At 29.3% G+C, this 24,931-nt stretch overlaps 1 protein-coding gene across 7 annotated transcripts in view; it reads right to left on the bottom strand.

Annotated features, from left to right (window-relative positions):
* LOC126744524 (tyrosine-protein phosphatase Lar) overlaps positions 1-24,931 on the bottom strand; it is a 1,889,525-nt gene that overhangs the window by 587,956 nt on the left and 1,276,638 nt on the right. For 2 of the 7 annotated variants that reach the window (XM_050451999.1, XM_050452006.1), the window contains one exon: positions 2,007-2,024. The exons of the other annotated variants lie outside the window; for them this stretch is intronic. In XM_050451999.1, coding sequence (XP_050307956.1) covers positions 2,007-2,024 — 18 coding nt within the window. The remainder of the gene's footprint in view (positions 1-2,006; positions 2,025-24,931) is intronic. 7 annotated transcript variants of the gene reach the window in all.

Genomic DNA, 24,931 nt, shown 5'->3' with positions numbered 1-24,931 from the left:
ACGAGTTAAACCAAATCCTTTTGATGTTAAGGAAGTCACTTTCGATTTTTTTAAATGCTGGACTACACATTTTCCTACACTTCAGCCGAAGATCCAGCCCATATGTGAACTAAAAGTCGTTAAAGATCATCCCAGGCTTGTCTACCATCGATCAACATGGAATGGTATGTGGGAATCGGCTGTTTTCATTAAACCGAAGAAAAAATGTATCAATAATTTACCGAACAATTTGTTCGAATTACCAGGCCAATTACACAAAGGTACCTAACTACACACATAATATTATTTTATAATGTTAAGGATATTTTATCTATTTGCAGGACTACTGCAATCCAGCCGCTAGAAAATATTTCTCTACATTAAAACATACCAGAAATGTCAAAGACAAGGCTTCCTTTCCAAAAGCTTCGTGTGTAAGAAGCGCAAAAAAAAGTATTTGAATTTTTTCGGTATCTTTCCCAATTAAATGAGAAATTCGAATTAACCTTTCCTGTTTTGCTTTAGAATTGCTTGTGAATAAAAAACTGATGATACCACAAACTACAGTGAAAATATGTGACATTCCTCCTTCTTGTTCGTTACAATCTGTACTTTCTTCTTCTTTTTTGCTCTAAAAATTTTTTTAATGAAATTTCATTAATATTTTCTCAATTCCAATCCCAAATAGACATAACAAACTAAATCCATTAAAACATTCAATACAAAGTAATAAAATAATAAGTTATTGGATTTTAAAATTAAAAATTGATTTCCTGAAAATCAACGATTTTTGACATTCCCCCTTTTTAACCTGTATCCTTCATATCGTTCCATCTGTTCCTCCATCAAATTAATCTCTATGGGTTGGCTCTTGCTTAATACTTTTCAGACAATGAAGCTTCCTGTTAAAACGCCAACTATGATCCTCACTGTTGATTTATTAATGGTCAGTACCCAATTCGAGATTTTCTTGAATGGTTATATACTTTGCAAAAAACATATTATACAGCGTGAGTCATTAATATTACATTGACCGAAAATTGTTGCTGATGCCGACTAAATATGTGGTTATTGTGAGAATTCATAATTATTGCGGTTGTTCGGAAATTTACTTCATCTGTGAACAGTATTTTTATCACTTACTGAGGATTTTCTCACATTTTTGTTGTATCCATAATTACACAAAATGCGAGTCTTTAAAGAAAATCATCTGATAAAAGTAGTTTCACTCGCTGTAAAAGGTATGGATATTAGAGTTCCCTCTTCGTTATTCTGGGGACTGTCGAATGACTAATAGTTAGTATTGTAGCAATCTGTCTTGCACTTATTGTAGGATTCTTCTAAATTTAGTTTAACACTGCCTTTTCCGCTTCTACATTTGCAACTGTACGAGATCGTTTATTGTTAGTGGTCAATTTGTTAAAACTGTCATTTTTACCAAGTCGCTAATGGAGGCAAATAAACATTTGACTATGTAGATGAGTTTTTTCGTAAACATGCCTTGCTTCCTAGGCATTGTCGTTGGGAACTCCTAAGTATAGAAAAGTCAGTACAGGTATGGGTCACCTACTAGTACCAAACTTGTATTGTATTTACTGAAAATATTTACAATCATGCAACAATATCATTAACAAAACATGAAGGTAGAGTGCATTTAAATTTTGGTCAACAACCAATTTTTCTTGCATTCTTTATGACATACGGGCGATGCATAGTTACTTTTCACTTTCTTTATTTTGGGTGATAGATTTAACTAAAGCAGTTGATGTTTTTCTGCTTCATCTTAGGTTTAAATAATGTTTTTTATTTTAATTATTTGGCAAAAAATTATAAAGTTTATATACAACCTTATATATTTATCTAGAAATAAAATTTGAAATACAATTATATTTCTTAAATATATTTTCTTTAATCAATAAATTTGCTGCAAATTATTAATTCAGATTACTGGTCGTTTTGTGCAAACATCTCTTGAAGATTTTCGTTCCAAAGATTCTTCCTAAAGAACATGTTGCTTTCTTACTCACCGGATCCGGTTCGACGAGCTGAAAAAAAAATTAAAATATTAATAAGTTATACAATGCCAGTGGTTTTTATTTTGTAAAATAGAAAAACAAAACTTTAGTTTTTTATAAGATATTGTTAAGGTTAAACAATTATCTAAAAGGGTAGTTTAAATTTTCTCTTAAAGATGCTAACATCATTACCAAACAGGCGTCGAGAATGAAACTGTTTTGTGATTTGAGAGTCACACCAAAGGTTTTAACAATATGACAAAAAAAATACTCATTTAATCTTTATTTAAAACAAATCCATCTTGATCAAAAAAAAACTTTTGCTATTTGTTGCTCTTTAATTTTTAAATAAAGCTAGTAAAAAAATATTGAAAAAAAATTATATACAAAACTTATATCTATTTACAATACACACATTAATATTGGCTTAGGGCAAGGAATGACAAGGAAAAGAAGCAGTTGTGTTTAGTTAGTTTTACGATTTTTTAATGTCACTGGTCAAATAATAAGAACTAAATTTGTAGAAAACTATTTTTACGCCAGTATTTCCTTGTGGGTCCGTATGGGACCTGAGACCTGACCTATTCTGAGGAAATTAGAATAGATTGAAGAACATCAGAGTTGGTAAAAGCGCGAAAGGTCATCATACATTTTTTAGCAATAAAACAAAGTTTTTTACGTCATGGTTTAAGAAGGAGTAAGTGGCAAACACCTTGCAATGCATCTCGCTTGCAAACCTTGTTGGACCTTCGACCTTTGTTTTTAGAATAATCTGGTTTTCATTAGAGGAACTTTAACAGCAAGCAAATATCGGAGTTAAATTTTGAAACCCATTAGTTATCTACGGCCTACAGAATTATGGTGAAAATTTTATACTTATGCAAGAAATCGCGTATTAACATGTTCCAAGAACTGGTGGAAACTTTTTAGAGTAGCACAATATTCTGGTATTGTCATTAAGTTAGGGTATTGTACGGGCCATCCGGTGACTTAAATCTTATTGAACACGTTTGGGATATGAGAAAAAAGCATGTTTTAAATAAAGACATGGGTGCTAAAATATTGCAAGAACAAATTCAAAAATTCAAATTCAAAACAAATTTATTTATCATGAAGGTAAATAAATAATCATATACAAAATTGTAGCATAATAATATACATATACTGTACAACCTACCAAATACATGATAAATAGAACCATGTCTCGATTATAGAGAATCGTTTACACAGGTTCATCATAAGATAGAACCTGTGTGGCAAAGCCCTTCAAAAACCTTAAAAGTAAAAAGTAAAAAAAAAGATTTTCTTAATTAATCGAGACATGCATGTGTTCAGTATCATATTTAAGTATTTAAGTAAGGCGAAGCAGGCGGGGGTTCTGGATATGCAGGAAAGGTAAATTAATAAATATTTATAACAATAATAAGTAGACAGCAATAGAAGATCGAGCGGCTCAGCTCTTTTAATTTTTATTGTAGATTAAGTATTGTTTTTTTGAGAATCAAGCAGTTTATTACGAATATATTGTTTATATGCAGTAAACGGAAAACTTTTGCAATTAGCTGGAAGTCTATTCCAAAGTTGAGAGGCGACAAAAACAAAAGATTTTTTAAAATTTGCTGTTCTATGTTGTGGTATTCTAAATAAATTTATAAATCTAGTGTTATGCTCATGAAGAAAATTTGTAAAATTGTTAGCTAAATATAATGGCTGATATTTGAATGTGATATTTTCTAGGATTTTTCATATTTAGAATTAAGTTATTGTTTAAATAAGGAGAAATATGACTTCTAAATGGAATTTTGTGAGAAAAATGCATACAACAATTCTGAAGTTTTTGTATTGAGTAAGCGGGGTCTTCAGTCAATGAATCCGAATATACCACATCACAATAATCAAATAAGGATAAAACAAGTGTGTTATATAAAAAATATTTAGTTTTAGGAGGTAAATGATTTTTTAAGCCGTAAAGTTTTCTTAAGCGCATGCATGTAATTTTGAGCTTATTCTTTATATGTGTTTGAAATGAAATACCACTATCAATGTACACTCCTAAGTTTTTGACCTCTCGTACTACTGGTAGCTGCTCATTACGAATTTTTGCATTTAAAGTTGTTGCTGCATTAAGGGCGTTCTTTCCACCACTCAGAAAAATTACACATGATTTAGACGAATTTAATTTCAAATTATGGTCGCAGGAAAAGTTATCTATATTTTCTAAATCCTTATTAAATTGTTCTTCTATTATGGATAGAGTTTCACGTGAAAATGAATTATACAGCTGGTCAGCATATTGTTGTAACATTATGCAGGATTTCATATCTGCAACATACAATGAAAAAAGCAATGGCCCCAAAATAGAACCCTGGGGAACACCGGTAGATACAGGATAATAACTTGATTTTTCAGTTGTAGAAGCCTTGTTGATTACCACGCAATTCGCTCTATTATTAAAATATGACTTAAAGAAATCAATCGCGTTATTCGAAAAACCAAAATAATAAAGCTTTGCTAATAACATTTCGTGGTTTAAAGTATCGAAAGCTCTACTAAAATCCAATAATCCAAGACATGTTATTTCCTTTTTTTCCTCCTTATTCTACAGTTATTAAGAAGGTGTACTAGCGGTAGTGCTAAAGTTCTTTTTAAAACCCGATTTGCAGTCCAGGATGATATTGTAAAAATCAACAAAGTTGCATATTTGTTGGTGCACAAACCTTTCTAAAATTTTAGATACCAGAGGCAGTATACTAATGGGTCTGAGGTCTTTAAACCCTTTTGGATCAGCTACCTTTGCTAGAGGTTTCAAAATAGCTTTTTTCCAAATTGTAGGATAAAAATTTTGTAATAAGCAGCTATTTAAAATATTTAATAATGGTTTTGTAAGATATGGTAGGCACATTTCTAGATCTTTTAAGCCTATGGAGTCTTCACCTATTGCGTTACAGTGTTTTGTTTTAATGATTTTAATTAATGTTGGCTCATCCAATTGTGTAAAATTTAGGTAAGACCTTGTGTTAAAATACCTATTAGCTTTTTAAAAATTAAGTTTTTTATTTGAAATTGTATCAGCTGTAGTATTTAAACCTGAAAAGTAGTTCCTAAGAGCAGTTGCATTTAAAAAGTTGTCTGGTAAGCCAGAATTCCTCTTATAGCCAAGGTTTAATTTTCTTGCAGCATTCCAAAATTCTCTTCCATGCTTTTGTGACATTGTGTTGAAATAGGTGATTTTTTCCCTCGCAACAGCATGCTTAGTGAAATTCCTTAATTGCCTATAGTATTGGAGGTGTGCTTCAGTTTTTTGTTTTAAATATCTACGATGAGCCTTATCTCTTTCTTTCATAAAAACAATAGCTTTAAAGTAAGAAAATAATTATAAACCCGATACCTATAAACTGCCAAAAATTACTTCGACAATGTAATTTAAAGTATGTAAAATAGACGTTGTTGTTTTGTTGAAGTCTGAAGTTGAATTCAGATGTGTTTAATTTTAATATTTTTCAAAGAAATTAAAAAATTTTGATTTTATTGATTTTTGATAATTTATTTTTTTTATATATAGAAAAGTGATAATAAGCAATAATCAAGAAATAGCATAAAACATTAGCAAAAAAACAAAAAACTTTAAAGCTATTAAAATGTTACAAAAATTACTTTAAAAAAATAAATTTATATATTATTATTTATATCCTTATATTAACTATTTACGTATTTAATAATAGAAGTTTTCTATTGAATTTTTATCGGAAACCATTTTTTTTTTCAATTTTTTTCTTTTTCACTTTTTCATTATTAAGAAAGACTACCTGCCTAGCTCTATAGGCTTTTTAATCCAAATATTCTAATCATAAATAAAATATGAGCATTAGAATTTAAAATGTATTTATTTGAATTATTTAGAAAGTATTTCTAGATTTAAAAGACATGCTTTAAATTAAGTTTTTTTACTCAAAAAATTCTGATTTCAAATTATAGACAGAATAATAAAAAAGGAATAACCAAAATGAGTGCGATTTCCATTTTTTTAAATACACTTTTTGGTATAATATTATTTTATATAGGATGTGGTGTTTTGTGGGTAAATTTGATCAAATGCTGAAACAGTGTGTGCTTCTTGCTAACGTTTTGATTAATTCTTAAGTAAGCTTCAGGGCTCAAAATCGTAGTTCTCTTGCGTTAACTTAAAATAGTACATATTACGAAATTAATAAAAGTAGGTAAGTAAATAAGCCGATAGACTAGAGAATATTCTACTAGCCTAAATTTTGTTCCCTTCATATATTTTATTATTATATATTTTAAATGTAATGTGTCCTGTACGTATCTGGCATGTACTACCTACGTTTTATATCCCTTTCATATGTAATTTTTTTAGTTAACACGAGAGAGCTACAATTTCGAGCCTTGAAAATAAATTTACAATAAATGGAAACGTTGGCAAGAAATAAATAGTTCTCTTTATTATTTGATCAATTTACCCACAACACACCATATCTAATATATAATATTTGGTCACAAATTGACAAGAATTATTTTAGGTAGTTTTTAAGAGTACATCATGGAATTTTAAAGAAATTTAGCAACAAAAACCTAATGTTTATTAATAAATTATTTCAATTTTTTTGAGATTTTATAGTTTTACTAAGGCTAGTTTTATTTCTTTTTAAGTTCTCCTTTAAGTTTCTTGTATATTTTCATACTTTTCATTACTCACTATTTTATTTCGTTAATGTATACTATACTACTAAAGTTATAAGTAAACACAAAAATAAATAGAAAAAAAGACAATTGTAAAAAATTGGATTTAGATTTAAACTGAAAATATAAATAGGATCTGTAAGCAATTGGCTAAATAGTTAAAGGAATGTGACTTTTAGCAGTAACTTGGCATTGTCATTTTGAATTGATTTTATCAAAAATCTAGAAAAAAATATTTAAAAAAGCGATTAGAGCGATTGAAAAAATAAACATTTTTTAATTGTGTTTAAACTTACTGATAAATCAAAATAAAATGATCACACCTCAAAAGCGTATAGATATAAGTGTATAAAATAAATTTTCCAGATAAAAAACTTATAGATTAACATTATGTAACCGTCACCCGATAACTTTGCTAACAGTATCTCGCCAACTTATACTCGCCTTAATAATTCCACAAGATGAGAAACTTTGAGCTAACAGAGATAAGGCAACGTTCTCGAAGTTAGATAAATCAAACCCAAAGAGAAGTAGTAATAAGTCTTCTTTGTAAACGTTAAATTATAACTAAAAATGTCAAAAGTTTTTTCTCTAGAGACAATCTCCAGCAAATCCGTGGCAAATCTTCGCAATTTTAGATTTCTACCGGCCAAGTTAATAGTCTTGTATAACACTTTAATCCAAATTGAGTTTGTCTTTGGGAAGTTTTCCTCGCGCGCGCTCTCTTTCTTTTTCTGTTCTCGGACCTTTTTCTATTTTCTTTCGATCTAACCCCGGAGCTTTTCTCGAAACTTTCCCGGACTAAGTCGTATATGGGTTATTCTTACCGCAAAAAACCAAATGACGGAAGATGTTTCAGAGTTTGTGTGCTTTTTGCCTTTTTAGAAGTTTATGCATATAAAGTATGTATTTTTTAGCTGTTTTTTTTTGGTTTTTGATTATAATAAAGAAATTCGAAAAGGAACCAGAAATATCTTTTCTTTTAATTGTTTGAGAAAAATACAGTTAATATTTATAAAATCTTTTAATAGATTCTTATAGTACGAGAACTAGCAACGTCGGGAAAACAAGAATTTTAGGTAGGCTTGTTTTTAGATATACTTCCGCTCTCACTCTCCCGGACATCATACGGGCCACCTTTCTGGCAGTAGTGGTTGCGTTCATCAATGCGCATCGTACCTGCACAGGTAAAATATCAATTTTTAATAACTGTAAGAAGCTTTTTTTTTTAATTATTTTTATTGAACTTTTAGCAACACGAATATATTATTGCCAGGCATTTGTGATGTTGTTTAAACTCTGCCAAACGCCAATTTTGAATTTAAAAAAATTTTTTTTTGGAAATATTTTAGTATGGCTAAAATTTTTATTTGATATTATTTAAGTAACTACCAACCCAAAATTAATTTGCCAAGCAGTAACTCGGTTGTTAACCTTCAGCCAGGCCGACCTAAATGTTAACAGTGATTAGGGATGTTGGAAGAGTGCAGACAATCACGTGTTAGTAGCGCAAGCGAGATAGACGAGAGCAGCTGTTTGCAGTCAAGATGGCGTCAGTTTAGTCACGTTGGTGTATTTGTTGCCGGTATTTTTAATGTTTTTAACAAAATTATTTTACAATGGCCAGTGAAAAATTAAAGTGTATTTTCTATAAAGACAGAAATGGAAAAATAATAACTTTTGTAGAAGACAAATTAAAAAAAGTGTAAAGAAGTTTTACAAATACGTGTAAATTTTAAACTTAAATATAATAGTGTACAGTTACCAGAGCAAGTTAATGACATTGATGGATATCACAGAAATTGTTACAATAGTTTTACAGCTCTAATGGCAAAATATCGAAATTTGTCTTAAATAAATTTCTCATCAACAGCAGATCTTCCCAGTACATCTAGTTCGACATCCATATTAAATACTGCAGTAGATGTTCGAATTGTCTGAAAATTCACAAACAGAAGTTAATAGCCAAGAAATTGATACTTCTGATACAATTATTGAGCCTGAAAATGTGGTAAATGTAGAAACAAATTCGAATCTCCAACGAATTTGTTTTTTTTTGTTGAAAAGATCGCAAGTAATTAAAAGGTAAACAGCAAACTTTATACTCTTCAAGTAATGCAAAAATTTATAAAAAAATATTAGAGTGGATGACAAAATTAAGTAATCAAAAATTGCTAGAAAAAAATAGAAAAGTTACAGTCAAATAGTGAAATGATTTTTTATCATCATTTATGTGAATTGGAATATTTAAATGATTATAATAAAATTATTGCTGATAACCCATAGACTCCCTGGCATGACAATCGAAGTATTCGCCAGTGTATTTTCAAAAAAATCCTATCATTAATAGAAGAAGAAGTTATCAATATTAAAAATTGTTTGCTATTATCTTCTCTTTGTGATACATACAATGATGAATTAAAGCTTTAGTCTCAGTCAGATGTAAATTTAATGACAAATCATTATCTTGAGGACAAAGTATTGAAACAATTTAAAAAATCAATCAAAATTATTTCAAAAAATAAAAAAAAAGTTATCATGCATAAAAATTGTAATTTATTAGAAGATAATGATTTGACGAGACTCGAAGAAAATGAGGTTATTGAGAAAGTTGCATTAGTCCTACGGAACACCATTTTAAAAATGGACAAATTAGAATTACCATCGAAAATTAAGCCATCTGATTTAATTAATGGTGAATGTACTATTCCTGCAAAAGTAGATCGATTTTTCAAAACATTGATTGGTGGTAAAGATATTTGTCGCAGAAATGGTGTAAACTAACTCTGATATTATTTTTTGTGTGACCAATGATACTATCAAACCATCAAAGCATATTACTCTTGGTATGAGTATTAAAAGTCTTACAAGCAGCAGAAGAATCATTAACATTCTTAATCGTCTTGGACATTGCTGTAACTATACTACACTAGAGGAGCTGGAAACTGAAGCAACTTATTAACGTGTACATCGCTCTCAGATTAGCCCACCTGACATTATTAGGAAATCATCGTTATGCACAGGTGTCGCTTTTGATAACTTTGACAGGTACGTTGATACGCTTAACGGAAAAGAAACTTTGCATGATACCGTGGGTATAATATATCAAAATATTGATGATACTCGAGATGAAGGTGATATTGATTCTACAAGTGATCAGTCTGATATGTTACTGATATGCTACTATATTACATCATTTTATCGAGGAGTATACGCATAGGTGATTTTGAAATGTTCAAACATATCATTCCTAAAGTCACAAATTTATTTTTTATTGTTAATCAGCCGAACTATGCGCGATGGTGTGTTAAATATTACGACAATTTGCAGAATGTTGAAAAAACCAGGACTTGAACAGGACTTCAAAGCTGGGTGTTTTGGTATTAAAAAAATGGATAAATCTTTTTCAAAAATACCAATAGATCTTACCCTGGAGCAGACAATAAATGCTGACGCAGCTAAACGTCTCAGCGCTATCGCACATTTTACTAATTCGATAGCTGCACGTCAGCGCTGGGCAAAAAGCCACAGCATTAAAACTGCTTTGATTTCCCATGTTCTCGATGTTTGTGGATTGAGATATTTGCAAGACATAACCGCAGACTTACAACCTAACCGGATTAAAATTTTTGAAAAACAACTTGCCCATTTCATCGATATTTTGGAAATGAACTGTAATCCGTTCAATCCAGATTTAAACAAAGATAATCTTTACAATATAGCTAGTGGAAAGCCGGTCGCTGAACAGATAGCAGAGTTCCTCCTGAACATCGAAGAAAGTGGTGACAACTTAAGAAAGCAGTTCATTAATGAATGTGCTAAAGATGGAAGTTGATTTGACAAGCCAATAAAAAAAATAAAATATTGAACTTTGCTGAGGCTCCAAAAAAACGAAAATTAACCCTTGGAAATAAAGTTGTGGAGTTGAGAATGCAAAGCGACTTATTTGGGAGAATGTTGGGGATATCGTTAACTCATAAAGTTGATGTTGAGAAAGTTTTAGCATTTCCACTGACACCAGTGCCAACATCAATGTGCCATGCAGATGGGAGTATTTGTAAAACCGATAAATCGCAATTAGTTAAATTGATTGAGAAGAAAATCGGTAATAATGTCGATAAGCCACTTTCGCGTTTTCATATATCTATTTTAGATGGTTTCTTCATGTTACACCTAATGAAAGAAGTACCTGTAACCTTCGGTGCTTTATCGAAAAAATTTTTAAGTATGATATATCGATTTCAATCTAATCGTGTCGATGTTATCTTCGATCAATATTTTGAGCGCACACGTCGGGATGAATTAATGAACCAAGTTACAGTCGGGCCTAATCAAATTCGACCACATAACTTCTATGGCTGAACTAAAAAATATAAATTTTTAAAGAAGCCCTTGTCGATTTTTTTATTGATCATTATGCTGGTGATGAAATGGCTCCTATCATTGGAAATAAAATAATTTATGTGAATTTCAGAAAGTGCTATTCATACCGGGTTAAAAGTAATAGAGTAATTAGAGTTATGGAAGATTCATTGTCTTGCGAAGAACATGAAGAAGCTGATTCACGAATAATATATCACATTTGCCAAATAAATGTAGATGCCGAAGTTGTAATACGCTGCTCAGACACTGATATTTTAATATTACTACTTGGTAACATGGATCATTTAAATGCTTCACTAACACTCTAGATAAATTTGGGTGTCGGAAATCATGAACGATTCATAAGCATCAATCACATATATGAAATTCTAGGAAATTCTTTATCAAAAGCTCTACCGTGCTTTCACGCTCTCACTGGATGTGACTACATGCCAGCTTTTTTTCGAAAAGGTAAACTTCGTCCTTTTAAACTGTTAAAGTAATCAGAACAGTATCAGACAGCTTGTCAAAATATTATAACAGATGATAAAGAATTGTTGGATGAATCATTTAAGATCCTAGAAAAATTAACTTGTCATATTTGCGGAGCTCAGCAGCTATTTCTCGGAACGTCAATGAAGTTCGCTTCCAACTGTTTTCAAACACTTACCGGTCCAAGAAAGCAGATGATAACTTTAAGAAAAAATTTCGTAATTTTGACCCGTCAAGCCTACCACCATGTAAAGCTGAATTATATCAGCATTTATAACGAGTTCGTTATGTAACAAAGTTTTGGAGAAATGCTTATTTGAAACATTCAACATATTTATCACCTCAAGCTTCCGGCTGGACTATAAATGACGATAAATACGATTTTGTCTGGTTTGTTGGGGAGCAGTTACCATCATTAGTTGCCGACATTATTATTAAAGGTAACAATTTAAAATTAAATTCTTATAAAATTCTTTGCCGAGGAATCATAAAATTTTTCATTCTATTACAGATAATAATTTATTAGAAGATGATAATTCAAGAGACGATGATGACAACGAAGACAATGAAAATGACAGCAGTGATGAAGATGATGATGATGATTATCAGGATGCCTCCGTTTTTTGTGATACAATAATTAATTAAAAAATCTAACCGCAACTTTCATACAACCATCAGAGTTTTAATTTATTTTCATACCTAAGATTAATCAATTTCTTAACTTTGTACTACAATAAATTATTATTTTCATATCGTATTAACACATTAGTTTATTCACACATTAATTTAATATTTTTTTATCCTTCCTTTGTAATTTATTCCACAACTATTTTTCGACCAAGCAAAATAATATCACATCACTGTTCACATTTAGATCGGCCTGGTTGAAGGTTAACAACCGAATTACTGCTTGGAAAATTAATTTTGGGTTTGTAGTTACTTAAATAATATCATATAAAAATTTTAGCCATACTAAAATATTTCCAAAAAAAAATTTTTTTTAATTCAAAATTGGCGTTTGGCAGAGTTTAAACAACATATAAAATGCCTGGCAATAATATATTCGTGTTGCTAAAAGTTCAATAAAAATAATAAAAAACAAAAGAGCTTCTTAAATTTATTTGAAAAATTGATGTCTTCCTGTACAGGTACGATGCGCATTGATTAACGCTACCACTACTGCCAGCCAGGTGGCCCGTATGACGTCCGGGAGAGTGAGAGAGAAAGTATATCTCAAAACTGGCCTACCTGAAATTCTCTCTCGAAAACGTTGCCAGCTCTTAGACTATTAACTTTAATAATATACATACTAATATATTGTTTAAAATAAAACAATATATTAATAAACTTACACTAAAACTATTTTTTTTAATACACATATCCATTCATGAATCTATAATTATGAATAACAAATAATAATAGCAATAATAATTAAAATGTAATTTGTATGTTTATAATCTTTGCTGTAAGTAGTATCAGCTAGAAAAATAGTCGTTTAAGGAAAGGTACAAAATTATTTATTTTTTAATAACTTTTTGCAAATATAATTTTCATATTACCTAATAATTTTTTCTATTCTATATTATTTTTCTTTTATTTATAAAAGTTAAATGTGTAACATCCAAGCTAACTTGTTCATTAGAAATACAATATCTACTTTTAATTCAGCTCTTACTAAAAATGTTAATTTAAATTATGGGAAATAAGACATCATAGTTTTCAGGTAATACAGTACTTTATATTTAACAAAAAAATACCATTTAAGTTCATAAGTTATTAAAATTTTGCTGTTAGAAGTAGGTGAAAAAAAATTTAGCAATTTTCAGATAATTTATTGCGTATTTCAAGCTATTTACGTTAATATATCAAAGCATAAAATACGAATTGATAATAAGTAAAAAATATTACAATATTTTAATAAGGAAAATAGGGTACATATACATATATAGAAATATTTTTGTTATTATTTTATATTAATATTATGATTAAATTACTATTGAGTTATATCTAAATTTAATTTTAAATTCCTTGAATAAAATAAATGTTGTACGCATTTAGGTTATGCATTAATTTTAAAGGATTCTTTTATTTTAATTTCTAAATCTCATCATTAAAGCAGAAAAAGTATATGGAATATTAAAAACACTGACAAATGCTTAAAAGCTTGTATAAAATAGGTCTTTTTCAGACATATATTAAACTCTGAAACAGCTTTTTAAAATACGCTTTTCGACATACGCAAAAAAGAAGGCTACCAGTGAATTAAATACCCTGACATTATTTTATAAAAATTCAACAGCTTAATGAAGTAAATTTTTAAAATTTCATATTTATCAAAATTTCATTTTATATAAAAATTCTTTAAAATATAATAAAACTTTAAATTATTTAAAATTTCATTTTATATAAAATTAAGGATATTCAGTTCCTAAAGTAATTAAACTAATGAATTATTTTTAAAGTTTATTTAGAAATGTAATGATTATTTGAGGAATATAGATGCCTATTAAATTATTTATGTACAGGATTATTATAAAAGCAGAAAATCTGAAATATATACAAGATTGTTTCATTGTTAATGTTTTCATGTTTAATGTTTAATGATTTCTTACAGATCAATTACTTGTCATCACAAGTAATTGAAGTTCTGATTTTTTTCTATGATATTTTTAAGCTTTCATAGCTTTTCCGGAATTCCTACAGTTATAAAAACCGACTATCTCTTAATTAAAAATATTTTAAAAGGAAAACATAAAAGGATGCAACCTGCCATTCTCATCTAAAACAAAGACTTATTACTTTGAGATTAATTACATTCCTTCGTTTATTGCACTTAGCATCTTTGAAATTCGCAGTACAGACAAAGCGGAAACAGTATATTTGCCGCACCATCTTGAAATCAAATACCGAGCATACCTGAATATGAAATTTAATATTTTATAAAAGCTGAAAAACTAAGAAACCGTAAGTATTTAAAAGTTTACTGTTTACTAGCAAGAGCGAATCTCCTCATATTACCAAAATCTCTGCTGTACCAAACAAGGCTCTGTTAATTTTAAAAAATATTGTTTTAATTTGTTCTTGTCCTTACAAGCCGTGCAAAATTAAATGCATATTAAAAAAATTAAAATGGCTATGGTATAGGAGCTTATAATAAGGATATAGTAGCTAGTGGTAAATTAAGAAAATGATATTTAAAGTTATAAGGCAATAAATAGGCTTGATTTTTAAATAACGCAATATTTATTTTATTTAAAAATATTTGTTTTTAAAAGAAAAATTAGTTACAAAATTTGAAAAAGGATAAATTATAAAAATTAAGTCACTTGTCAATAAATATATATTTCTTTTATTTATTAATATTACTCTAGCATGTTCTAATTTTTATTTAAATATTAATAAAAAATATGTATTCATTAAATACTCTTTTGAATATTTATATAAATTATATATTGTTAGACTTTTTAACTTTTTATAGAAGAACAGATTGTTAGTTTATTATAGACCATGTAAAAGGGACCATAATATTATAAGCTATGTAAAATAAAATGGCTATGGTACAAGAGCCTATATTAAGAATATAATAGCTAGTAGTGAATTAGGAAAGTGATAATTATAGTTTTAAGATATTAAATAGGCTTTATTTTTGAATATCGAAATGTTTAATTTATTTGAAAATATTTGTATTCAAAAAGAAAAATAAGTTAGAAAATTTGAAAAAAGATGAATTTTTAAATTAAAATTAATAAATATATTTATCTTACTTATTATTACTATTTTATAAAATTATATAATCAGAACTATTATTTGTAAGTTTCCAGTATACTTGCAATATCAAGTGAATTAATTTTTTGTTATGATTTAACAGACACTAAATTAATGTGATTTTATAACTTAACGAGATTTATAATAATTACGTAATTATTGTATTGAATTTATTATGTTATATTTAATATAAATATTTTAAATTATTCTGGTTTAAATTATATACACGCTTACATTTTTCCTTATTATAGTAACATGGAATGCATAACAAAAATGGATATGGTATAATTAAAATTTTGTTTACACAGGGGTTATAAAAGAATTGTTTTAAGTTTATTATTAGTTTATTATTTTTTTATAAATTATATATTAACTTTTCAAACTACAAAACGCCTAAAATTATTAAAAATGGAAATTGAGCCGAAATTGAGCCTATTTAAGCATTATAAGATGATTGATATCAATATTTTGACAGTGCAAGCTCTTACACATCGGCTGAAACAACCACCTATTATGGTAAAAACTTTAAACTGTTGCTTGAGCTCCTTACAGCATTGATTTAGCACTAACTGATTTTTTTTTGTCTTTACTAATCAACAAAAATGCGTAGCCAATGTTTTATCCCTTACAGTACCGAAATAAAAAAATTGAGTTTGGGGTTTATATTTATTTTACGCCGATAAAGTTGGGTTGGGTTGGGTTGGGTTGGGTACGAAAAATTATTTTAAAAGATATTCGAAAGGGTAAAGGAGGGATTTAAGGAGTATACAATTGTGTGTCTAGGGAGCCAACATTAAAAAAACACAATTGTGAAACAAAATTTATTACTTTGTATGGAATGAAATAAAACAGTTTTTATCTTTGGTTAAACAAAGAAAAATATTACATTTTAGGAAACGCATTCTGAACCGACTTTTGCACCTTTCTAACCTGCATTTAACTGGGTTCTTTATTTCTTTATTCTTTGGACAGTGTTCAAAACCAATAAAGCGTTTGTCTGCACAGGGCAAACTGGAAGGCATTCTTTTTTTTTATTTTATTTCCTTCAACGCTAGTCTCTTCCTCTATATTTTCTTGGCATTCTGTTTTCTCCAATACACGCTTCTTAGTACCGGCAGTCAGATATTCCTTAAGATTAAGTCTAAATTCCAAAAGATCTATAATATCTTTGCTTTGAAGTTTTCGACTATAACAATCCCTTTGATACTCCATCCAGCTGTTTACTATTGCTAAGTCGAACAAAATGTAGGATGGCTTTAAGAGTCCATTTCCGGATTCGAAAGAAAGATCGATAGTATTTCATCATTTAGTCGCAAACATGTACACCACCTATGTCTTCGTTGTATGATTTAACAACAGCTGTGCATGCTATGCCTGAACGTTTTTTTTCTGTTTTATTCCATCTTTGCACCTCAGTTTCCGGCTGTCTTCCAAAAGCTGTGGATATCATTAAAACAGATTTATTATCTTTCGACTTTGTAACGCAAAGTTTATTATCGGTTCTAACAACTTCTTCTGACTCTCCCCTATTCATTAAACTGTCTTTTTTAAAATCAAACCCTTTCACTCTGTTGGACATAATTGTAGCAGTTGCATCTATATTCAAACTCGTCAATTTGTTCATCAAAGCAATAGTTGAAAAGTATCTGTCAAAATACAGGTAACTATTTTGAGGTAATGTTTCTACTAGACGCAATATTATTGAGGGTCCCAAGCCTTAATCCCTATCTTTTAGTGGGGTAGTATTGCCCTGGTAGATTTTAAAATCCAATACCAGTCCGTCGGATGTCGTAAGAACGAAATTCTTCAGTCCCACTGGACTTGGTTTATTTTTAACAAATTGTCGAACTGGACATCTTCCCAAAAAAGAAATCATTTGTTCGTCAATAGAAAAAGCTGCTTTTCTTTTCTTTCAATGGCTTTGCATCTATTGCGAACCAAATCAATTACCGGCTGTATTCTCCACAATCTATTCTTTTTTTGTTCCTCTTCTGATACGCTAAGATTGTCAACGACATGTAAATTTACACGTATCATGTAAAACCTTTGTCGGGTTATGACCCCATCAATTAATGGCAACTTATATTTTCCATTCCAATACATATGTATCCTTGGAAGATAAATACATCCCGTCAAAGCATTCATTCCGAACAATTTCTTTATTTCTTGAGAGATAAAGTTGTTTTCTTTTGCTGCAAGAAATACTGGGAAGTGAAATTTGCGGCTGACTCAAAAAAATCATCCAAATATTTAGCAAAATATTCGTTTGGAGTTTTTACGATGAATGGAGTATAGTCCTCTTTTACAGCAAAATCCTCGTTTCTAAAGTTTCCATGCTTCCACTGGAGAGTCTGGAAATGTATGACGGGTAAATCATCTTCTGAATCTAAAGAGCTATCAGCTTCATTTGGTGCTACAATTGGGATCTTTTCGTGAATTTCAAACTCATCTTCTTCATCCTCAGACTCCAAGTCCGACCCAACTTCGTCTAGAAGTTGGAACAATGCCTACTTGTCATCCCTTAGATAGTCCAAATCAATAATTTCCTGTATGTATAATGTAACAAAGAATTAATTGTATCCAACTTAATTAAAACCAAACCACGTTAACTCCCGTGGCTCACAATTGTGATATACATAACAAAACCATTATTGGAATCAACAATTTTAAAGATATATTCAATCTCTAAAAACAATATACTTAATTGAAGTTTATTATACCTATTTAATATTAAGCACTTCTTTTTTCCCCTAAATTCTATAAATAAATAATAACTTACCTGCACGAGCCATTGTTGAAAATAATCTGAAACTTTTCAGGTTATGACAAGAATGCACTCCCGGCAAAATCAACGATTTGCGCGTGCACACCTATAAATGCATTATTCACAATCATGTCGCACGGTTCTCCACCCAGATTAAACATTTTTTGATCCTTATACCACTAGTAAATAAGGAAGTCATAATTGTGACATCGGGTGGCGTAAGGGTTATGTCTTCAAAAGTACAGAAGTACTTAATCGAAGTGGAAAAAGTATTACCAAAATTTGTTTCAGCGTACGCGAAAGCTTATTAATTGCCACGGAGAACAATTTTTAAAATAATTCAGCTCTTGTTAACAATTTATTCCTGTTCTTTTATTACTAGATTCAAAACATAAATAGAAACGCTTATGCAAAGCTCATTCTAAAATATTGTTTATTTGCGTCTCATATTTTTTTTATTTTGTAATTAATTTATGAATATTACGTACAATAAAAATGCTGTATTATTAGCTGTCACAAAGAACTTTTGATATTCCGTAATCATAAAATAAAACAAAAAACTTAGATGTATTTATCGACATTTTAAAGAAAAATTAAAGCCAGTTTAGTGTGTCTATTTTACTATATCTCCTTATAGTCCTACTTATTTTTTGTCTAGATATTAAAACTATAAACAACTTCAAGTTGAAAATCAACACATATTTTACTATAATACTGAATGGTCGAGTTCTATCTAGAAAATCAAAACAGATCCTAAGATAGAAATTTTTGATTTATATCAATGTCTGTCGAGCGAAAATGCAATTTATCAGATTACGTGATAAACTGAGCAGTTCATATCAATTTAATGGCGCGCATATATCTCAACTAGTTTAATAAGACTAAAATGCTATTCATCATTTTACCCATTATCCTAACTTCGCTAGAAGAAATTATATTTTTTACGAACATTTTAAATATATGGCTTTAAATTTAAGAATTCAAGACAGGAAACTAAATTAAAATAAAAAATATCATAACTTTAACTGATTTTCTCTAAGTCTTTACTTACTAACGCTAGCGTAGCAATTAACTAAATTTTTTAAGGCCAATTAAAAGCTTTAATAAAGCGTCTACTACATAAGCCTATATACCTATTAAATAAGGCAAATATTTACTCTTTCTTCAACTCTGAAGTAAATTAGTTTTACTTTTTTTTTACTTTAATAAGTCTCCGTTTCATACTAAAACTGACAAAAAAATAATTAAGGTAATGAACTAAGCACATTTTTTCAGGAAAGTCTATTAGGAAAATGTTAGGTTGTAAAAAATGTAAAGAAAATATCGATTTTATGTGTTTTACTTTCCTCGTTATAGAAAATAGGATAGATAGAAAGAATTAGGATGTCTAACTGTAATAACTATATGTATAAAGAACGAGTAATGAAAATCTTATGGATGTTGTCAGTAGTTTAAATATGTAAATAAATAATAATAATAGTGAAAGAACTTTTTACTGAATCATGATTTATTTGATCTAAAGATTATTGGCAAAAGGGTTTTGATTTCATTGTTTCACATTTAAATGTGCTTTACATAATATATACTAATAAATATACACATTGTAAATTTATTAACAAGACATTACTTTCAGTTTATATATGAATATTTTAACTATTTTATTACTTACTATTTAAAACTAACTTTGGTTTAAATACAATTTATAATGTTCTAATGAAGTCAAATAAATGACAAAATTCGAGGAAGTCTTTGAATGAATGTTTTTAGAAAAATCAAAGAAATCTAAAAAAATTAAATAAATTAATGTATTTAATTTACCTTGATAGCGGAGAAGGTTCAATAATCAAAACGTTGGATCAAGTTATGACTTGACTTAAGGTTACCTTAAATTGGATTTGTCGTCAGAGGTTTCAGTTAATATTTCTCTTAAATACGTAAATACGTCTATTTTAATAGTCCTCTCGATAATTTACTAACTAAGATACATACTATTTTGTATATAATATTTTAAAATATAGAGACAGGTAGATAGATAGTATTTTCTAAAATATTATTTATTTAAATAGTGATTTAATATCCGATAAATATAAAACCAGTTTAAGTTTTCCAAATAATGACAGCTTTCAATAGAAATATTTTTAACGAAAAATTCTGGTTCTACAAATATTAGTCTTGGAAGAAAAATGATACAAAAAATTTTAAAATTTTCAAATAGCGCGGAGAAAGTCAGCAAATGCAGAATAGAAGTCTCTTTCTGCTTTTACATTGACTTTTCGGTAGTATATATTCATATTTATATAAACACTAAGTTAATGGATGAAGTGAATCTAATTTATTGGTAAACTGAAATATAGTTATAAGAAATATTAGAACACAGCTACGAGAACAACAATTTATAATGTTTGAAAAAATTATAGTATATGCCAAAATTATTTGTTTATATTTTAAATAAAAAACATCCACCTACATAATTGTTTTTTATTTGTTTTTAATTTAATGCACCAAAAGGCATACATAGACTAAAGTTTATTAAAATTTATGACAGCAAACAAGAGATGCCTTACAGAAATCATTTGGCAGTTATTAACAAATTGAGCTATTGTATTAAAGTCTTTGTTTTTATTTTTTTAATGTTTTAGATAAAAGAAATTCTAAGAGTTTTTTAAAAATTAATACCTAGAAAATTTATTTATAAAAAATATTTGTGACAACTGTCAAGTTTTGGAAAACTGAAATTGGCTTTGAAACAGTACTTACAGAAGGTCTTTGCCCCTTTAAATTTTTTATAAAGTTTTCTAAATACTTCTACATAAAAAACTCACCATGTAATTTTTTTTACTAACCTTCGTCTTCCCACGTTAGAAAAGTTACGTAGGTAAAAAGTCCCAAGTGGGGTACAAATGTACCCCATCATGAAAATGATACTACTGATACATTTACATGATTTTAATTAAACAAATACATAAAATAAACTTGTAACTAATCAAATTATAAAAAAACATAGTTAATTTTTTTTGCACTTAACACACTTCACTTCTTTTACATGATGTTCCGCGCATACGAAATTTTGACAGTTGCAAAGTTGTCTAGATTTGCGATCTCTATTTTGATCACAGAGATAACAACGTTCACTTTTAAGTCTTTCATTTTGGTTTTCAACTGGAGGAGACGCCAAGTCTGGAACAACATCGCGCATATATTACTAACTTAGCGTCTTGCTCAAGTGTCCTGAGTTATTATATATTCGTACAATATATTCTTTTACCAAAGATTCTCCTAACTGAAGCAAAAAATGTCGTCGGTCATCCTTAGATTTTTGGATACTTGATGTCCCATAAAATAAAAGAGTTTAGTGCCTCAATATCTAATAATTGGCCAAAAATTGCCATTGGCCATCGATTGCAAATTCTGCGAGCAGAGTATTGCTTTACCATTTTATCTGTGGTGTCTACAGCACCCTTTGTATCATTTTATTCTTATATTTTTCATCTGCAACAGTATCATTATGATGTTCCGTAGACAATAAAATAACTGCTTTGCCTTTGCTAGGTGTATAAGACACAATAGTATGTTTTTTGTGATAGTAAGTTTTTTTCAGCAAGCTTATCTGCCAGTGGTAGACTTGTAAAAAAATTATCAGTGGTTACTCCATATCCAGTGCCAAGGGGTTCAACAAGATCCAGAACCACTCTCTCACCCTGATTTTTTTTCTGGTTTGCTATTTATTTTACCAAGATAAACCTGTAAATTTATACTGTACGAATTTTTACTATCCGCCATTGCCCAAATTTTAAGGCCATATTTATCGGGCTTACTTTTCATGTAAACTCGAAAAGGACATCTCCCTCTGAAGGAAACAAGTTGCTCATTTATAGTAACATGTGACCCAGGTGAATAGGCCATGATACAATTCTGAACAAATAAATCAAAAACTTCTCTAATTGGCGCCAATTTATCGTTTATCTTACGCTAAGGTCTAGTAGAATAGTCGTCAAATCGAATAAATGCTGTAAGCAACTAAAATCGATTACGTGACATACTTGCCGGAATAATAGGCCTGACATATTTCTTATATGTACACTATAACATTTTTTGGGCCTCCTTGGTTGCTTGAAGTGCTCCTTGGATCAGCAGGATTTTTTTTCAATATATTGTCTGACATGAACAGTAAAAAAGCTTCAATTTCAGTGGTTAAATTTGAACTATAGGGAGTAAGACCTTGTTTATTCTTTATTATATCTTTAGCTCTTCTGCGTGTCTGAGGATAGGGAACTTTTGACCACTGGGTACCATCTTTAGATTTATAAAATAGATTTCCACCGTCCATAGAATCTTGCTGTTCCTGCTCCACAGATGTGCCTTGACTGTCACTATCGCATTTAATAAGATCCGACTCCTCGTCATTTATTTCCGGTTCCCCGTCACTTTCCTCGTCGTCAGACAAAATTACGTCAAATTCCCCTATTTCATCATCGGAGTCTGCATAAAATACCCGTTCTAATTCGGCATCACTAAGGCCTTTCGATATTTTTGATCACATTTTAAACAAGCGAAATACCACAAAATTCGCAGAACTAACTGCTAAAACAAAACACTTCAATGGCTTTGAAATAAATAAAATAGTAAATAAGTCTGCGCACACTGCAATGATCACTCTAATCAACTAATGGTCTATTTTTAGAAGCAGCGCGCGCCGGATCGAAGTACAAAGCACCGCCAAGCCAGTAGGCGTGCATTCCCACATGGGGTATAAATGTACCCCAGGCTATTCAAACAACTTTATTTTTAAAAAACCGAGAAAAAAATATGTTTTAAAAGGCAGTAAATATTTACAAAGCTTTTATTAACAGAAAATAAAATTCTTCAAAAAAATAAGCTTTTTTTGGGCAAATATGCAAGAAAAGAGATGTATGGGGTACATTTGTACCCCACCCGGGAAGATGAAGGTTAAAAGTGTCATAATAAACTATAAAAATAGAAATATGGTTTCTTGGAAACTATTCTTACAGTTCTTATACTATTTTGCCGCTATTTCGTAGTTTAGGTTGATAAGTTAATTTTAAGGTCTTTGCTGCTTATTAGTATCTTTAGGATCTAGTTCTGTAATAGTTCATATATTTAAAAGCCCCGTTTAGATTTCAATTTAGTTTATATAGGTGATTTTATTAGAGGTTGTCGTAATTTTCTTAATTTTTAGGATTTCTTTTGAAATTGCTTTTCTACATAGGCACAAACAATGTAGAAGCTTAAAAGCATTTTCAAATGGCTTTATAGGTTGTTAAAATATCCCATGTTTCTTAACGAATTTAAATTATTTGTCTATCTATCCTATTAGTCATTTACTTTGGAAACAATTAAAGGTAGACAGTTAACTAAGGCAATGTGAATGTTTTGTAATTTAGCGTTGATAATAAAAATAGAATGTTACTGATACAGAAATGTATTCATGGCATAAGCATATTCTAGACGAAATTGTGTCCGTGAGTTTCAAACTAGTATATGATGCAATAAGTGTAAAAAATATCAATAAAAAAAGTTTAAGCAACTCTCTCAAATATAATTTATTATATCAGATTAAATAAAAACATAATCAAATAATAAAGAATCAGGTTCTCTTCTCCATTATTAGCCGATCTCTAATAAAATTGTCTCGCTCTAAAGAAAAAAAAAACTTCGACACGGATATTCAATTATAGCCTTGCGCAGTTACTCAAAGAAAGGGGCAAACGCTCAATATTAATTTTGGATATTGTTTTTGCCCAACAAAGTAAAATTGAATAACGTCTCGCCGACTGAATAGGGTTAAACTTGTGTTGAGACGTAATCTGGCATAAAGCATTCATTAGTAACGGTAAAGCACCACCTAGAAAAAAAAAACGTTGTTTTTGCCTTTTAGCCGCGATTTTGGTTTTTTAGGGGTTTTGGTTTTATTCTTTGATAGTATGTTTACAGAAGTTTAATTTTATCTGCCTTATTTTTAATCAGGATTAATGAACCTATATATATCTATACCTATATACCTAGAGGTCTTGCTATAGGTAGAGATAAATTATAAGGATAATATAATTTCAATTACTTATTTTTTAACTTCCACGTATTTATTTCAAATTAAATTTATAGAGTTATGATTAATTTAATTGGTCCAATTTAGTTATCTAAATTTCCCTTAACTTTAAAATTATTCTTTTGAAATATGTTTATCGCAAATGTGTATTAAATCACATGTATTAAATCAATATCTTTTAATAGATATTAATGGATTTTTTAACTGCATTATCGTTACATACACAGATAAAATAAGGCTAATATCCAAAATATGACACAAAAGTGCCAGGGTATAGCTTACGTTTTTAATGAACTGCATTTAGTTTCTCTTAATGCAAAACTTACTTACATACTTATATACTTACATAGGAAAATTATTTCATAACTACATGTAATTAATCGAATCCTATATTATTAATATTTGCTCACTTCCGTAAAATAAAAATATAAGACCTCTTAATAAACCCCAAGAAATATGTTGAACAAAATATAAGACCCGTTATAGTTCAATAGTCTATGTACATATTTTCAAAAAACGTTATTCTACCAATCTGTGAGTTTCATGTCAATCTTTAAATGAAAATAATGCCGCTTTAACCTCTTCAAAATTTATTTAAATAATAATAGTTTTGCCAGCTGCAAACTGACATGTTTGCCCCATACTCACCAATTCCTTAACAGATTTTAGTGAGCAAATTAAAGCTGTTGACTAGCAACGGAGAAATAATAAGCAAAATATAAAAGTCAAAATAATAAGCAAAATATAAAATGAGATAGATATTATCGATGGTCTAGCGTACAAAGGTGCTAA

This window comes from Anthonomus grandis, chromosome 1 (assembly GCF_022605725.1).
Source record: "Anthonomus grandis grandis chromosome 1, icAntGran1.3, whole genome shotgun sequence".
Taxonomy (NCBI): Eukaryota; Metazoa; Arthropoda; class Insecta; order Coleoptera; family Curculionidae; genus Anthonomus; species Anthonomus grandis.
This window is presented reverse-complemented; position numbering and strand designations above follow the sequence as displayed.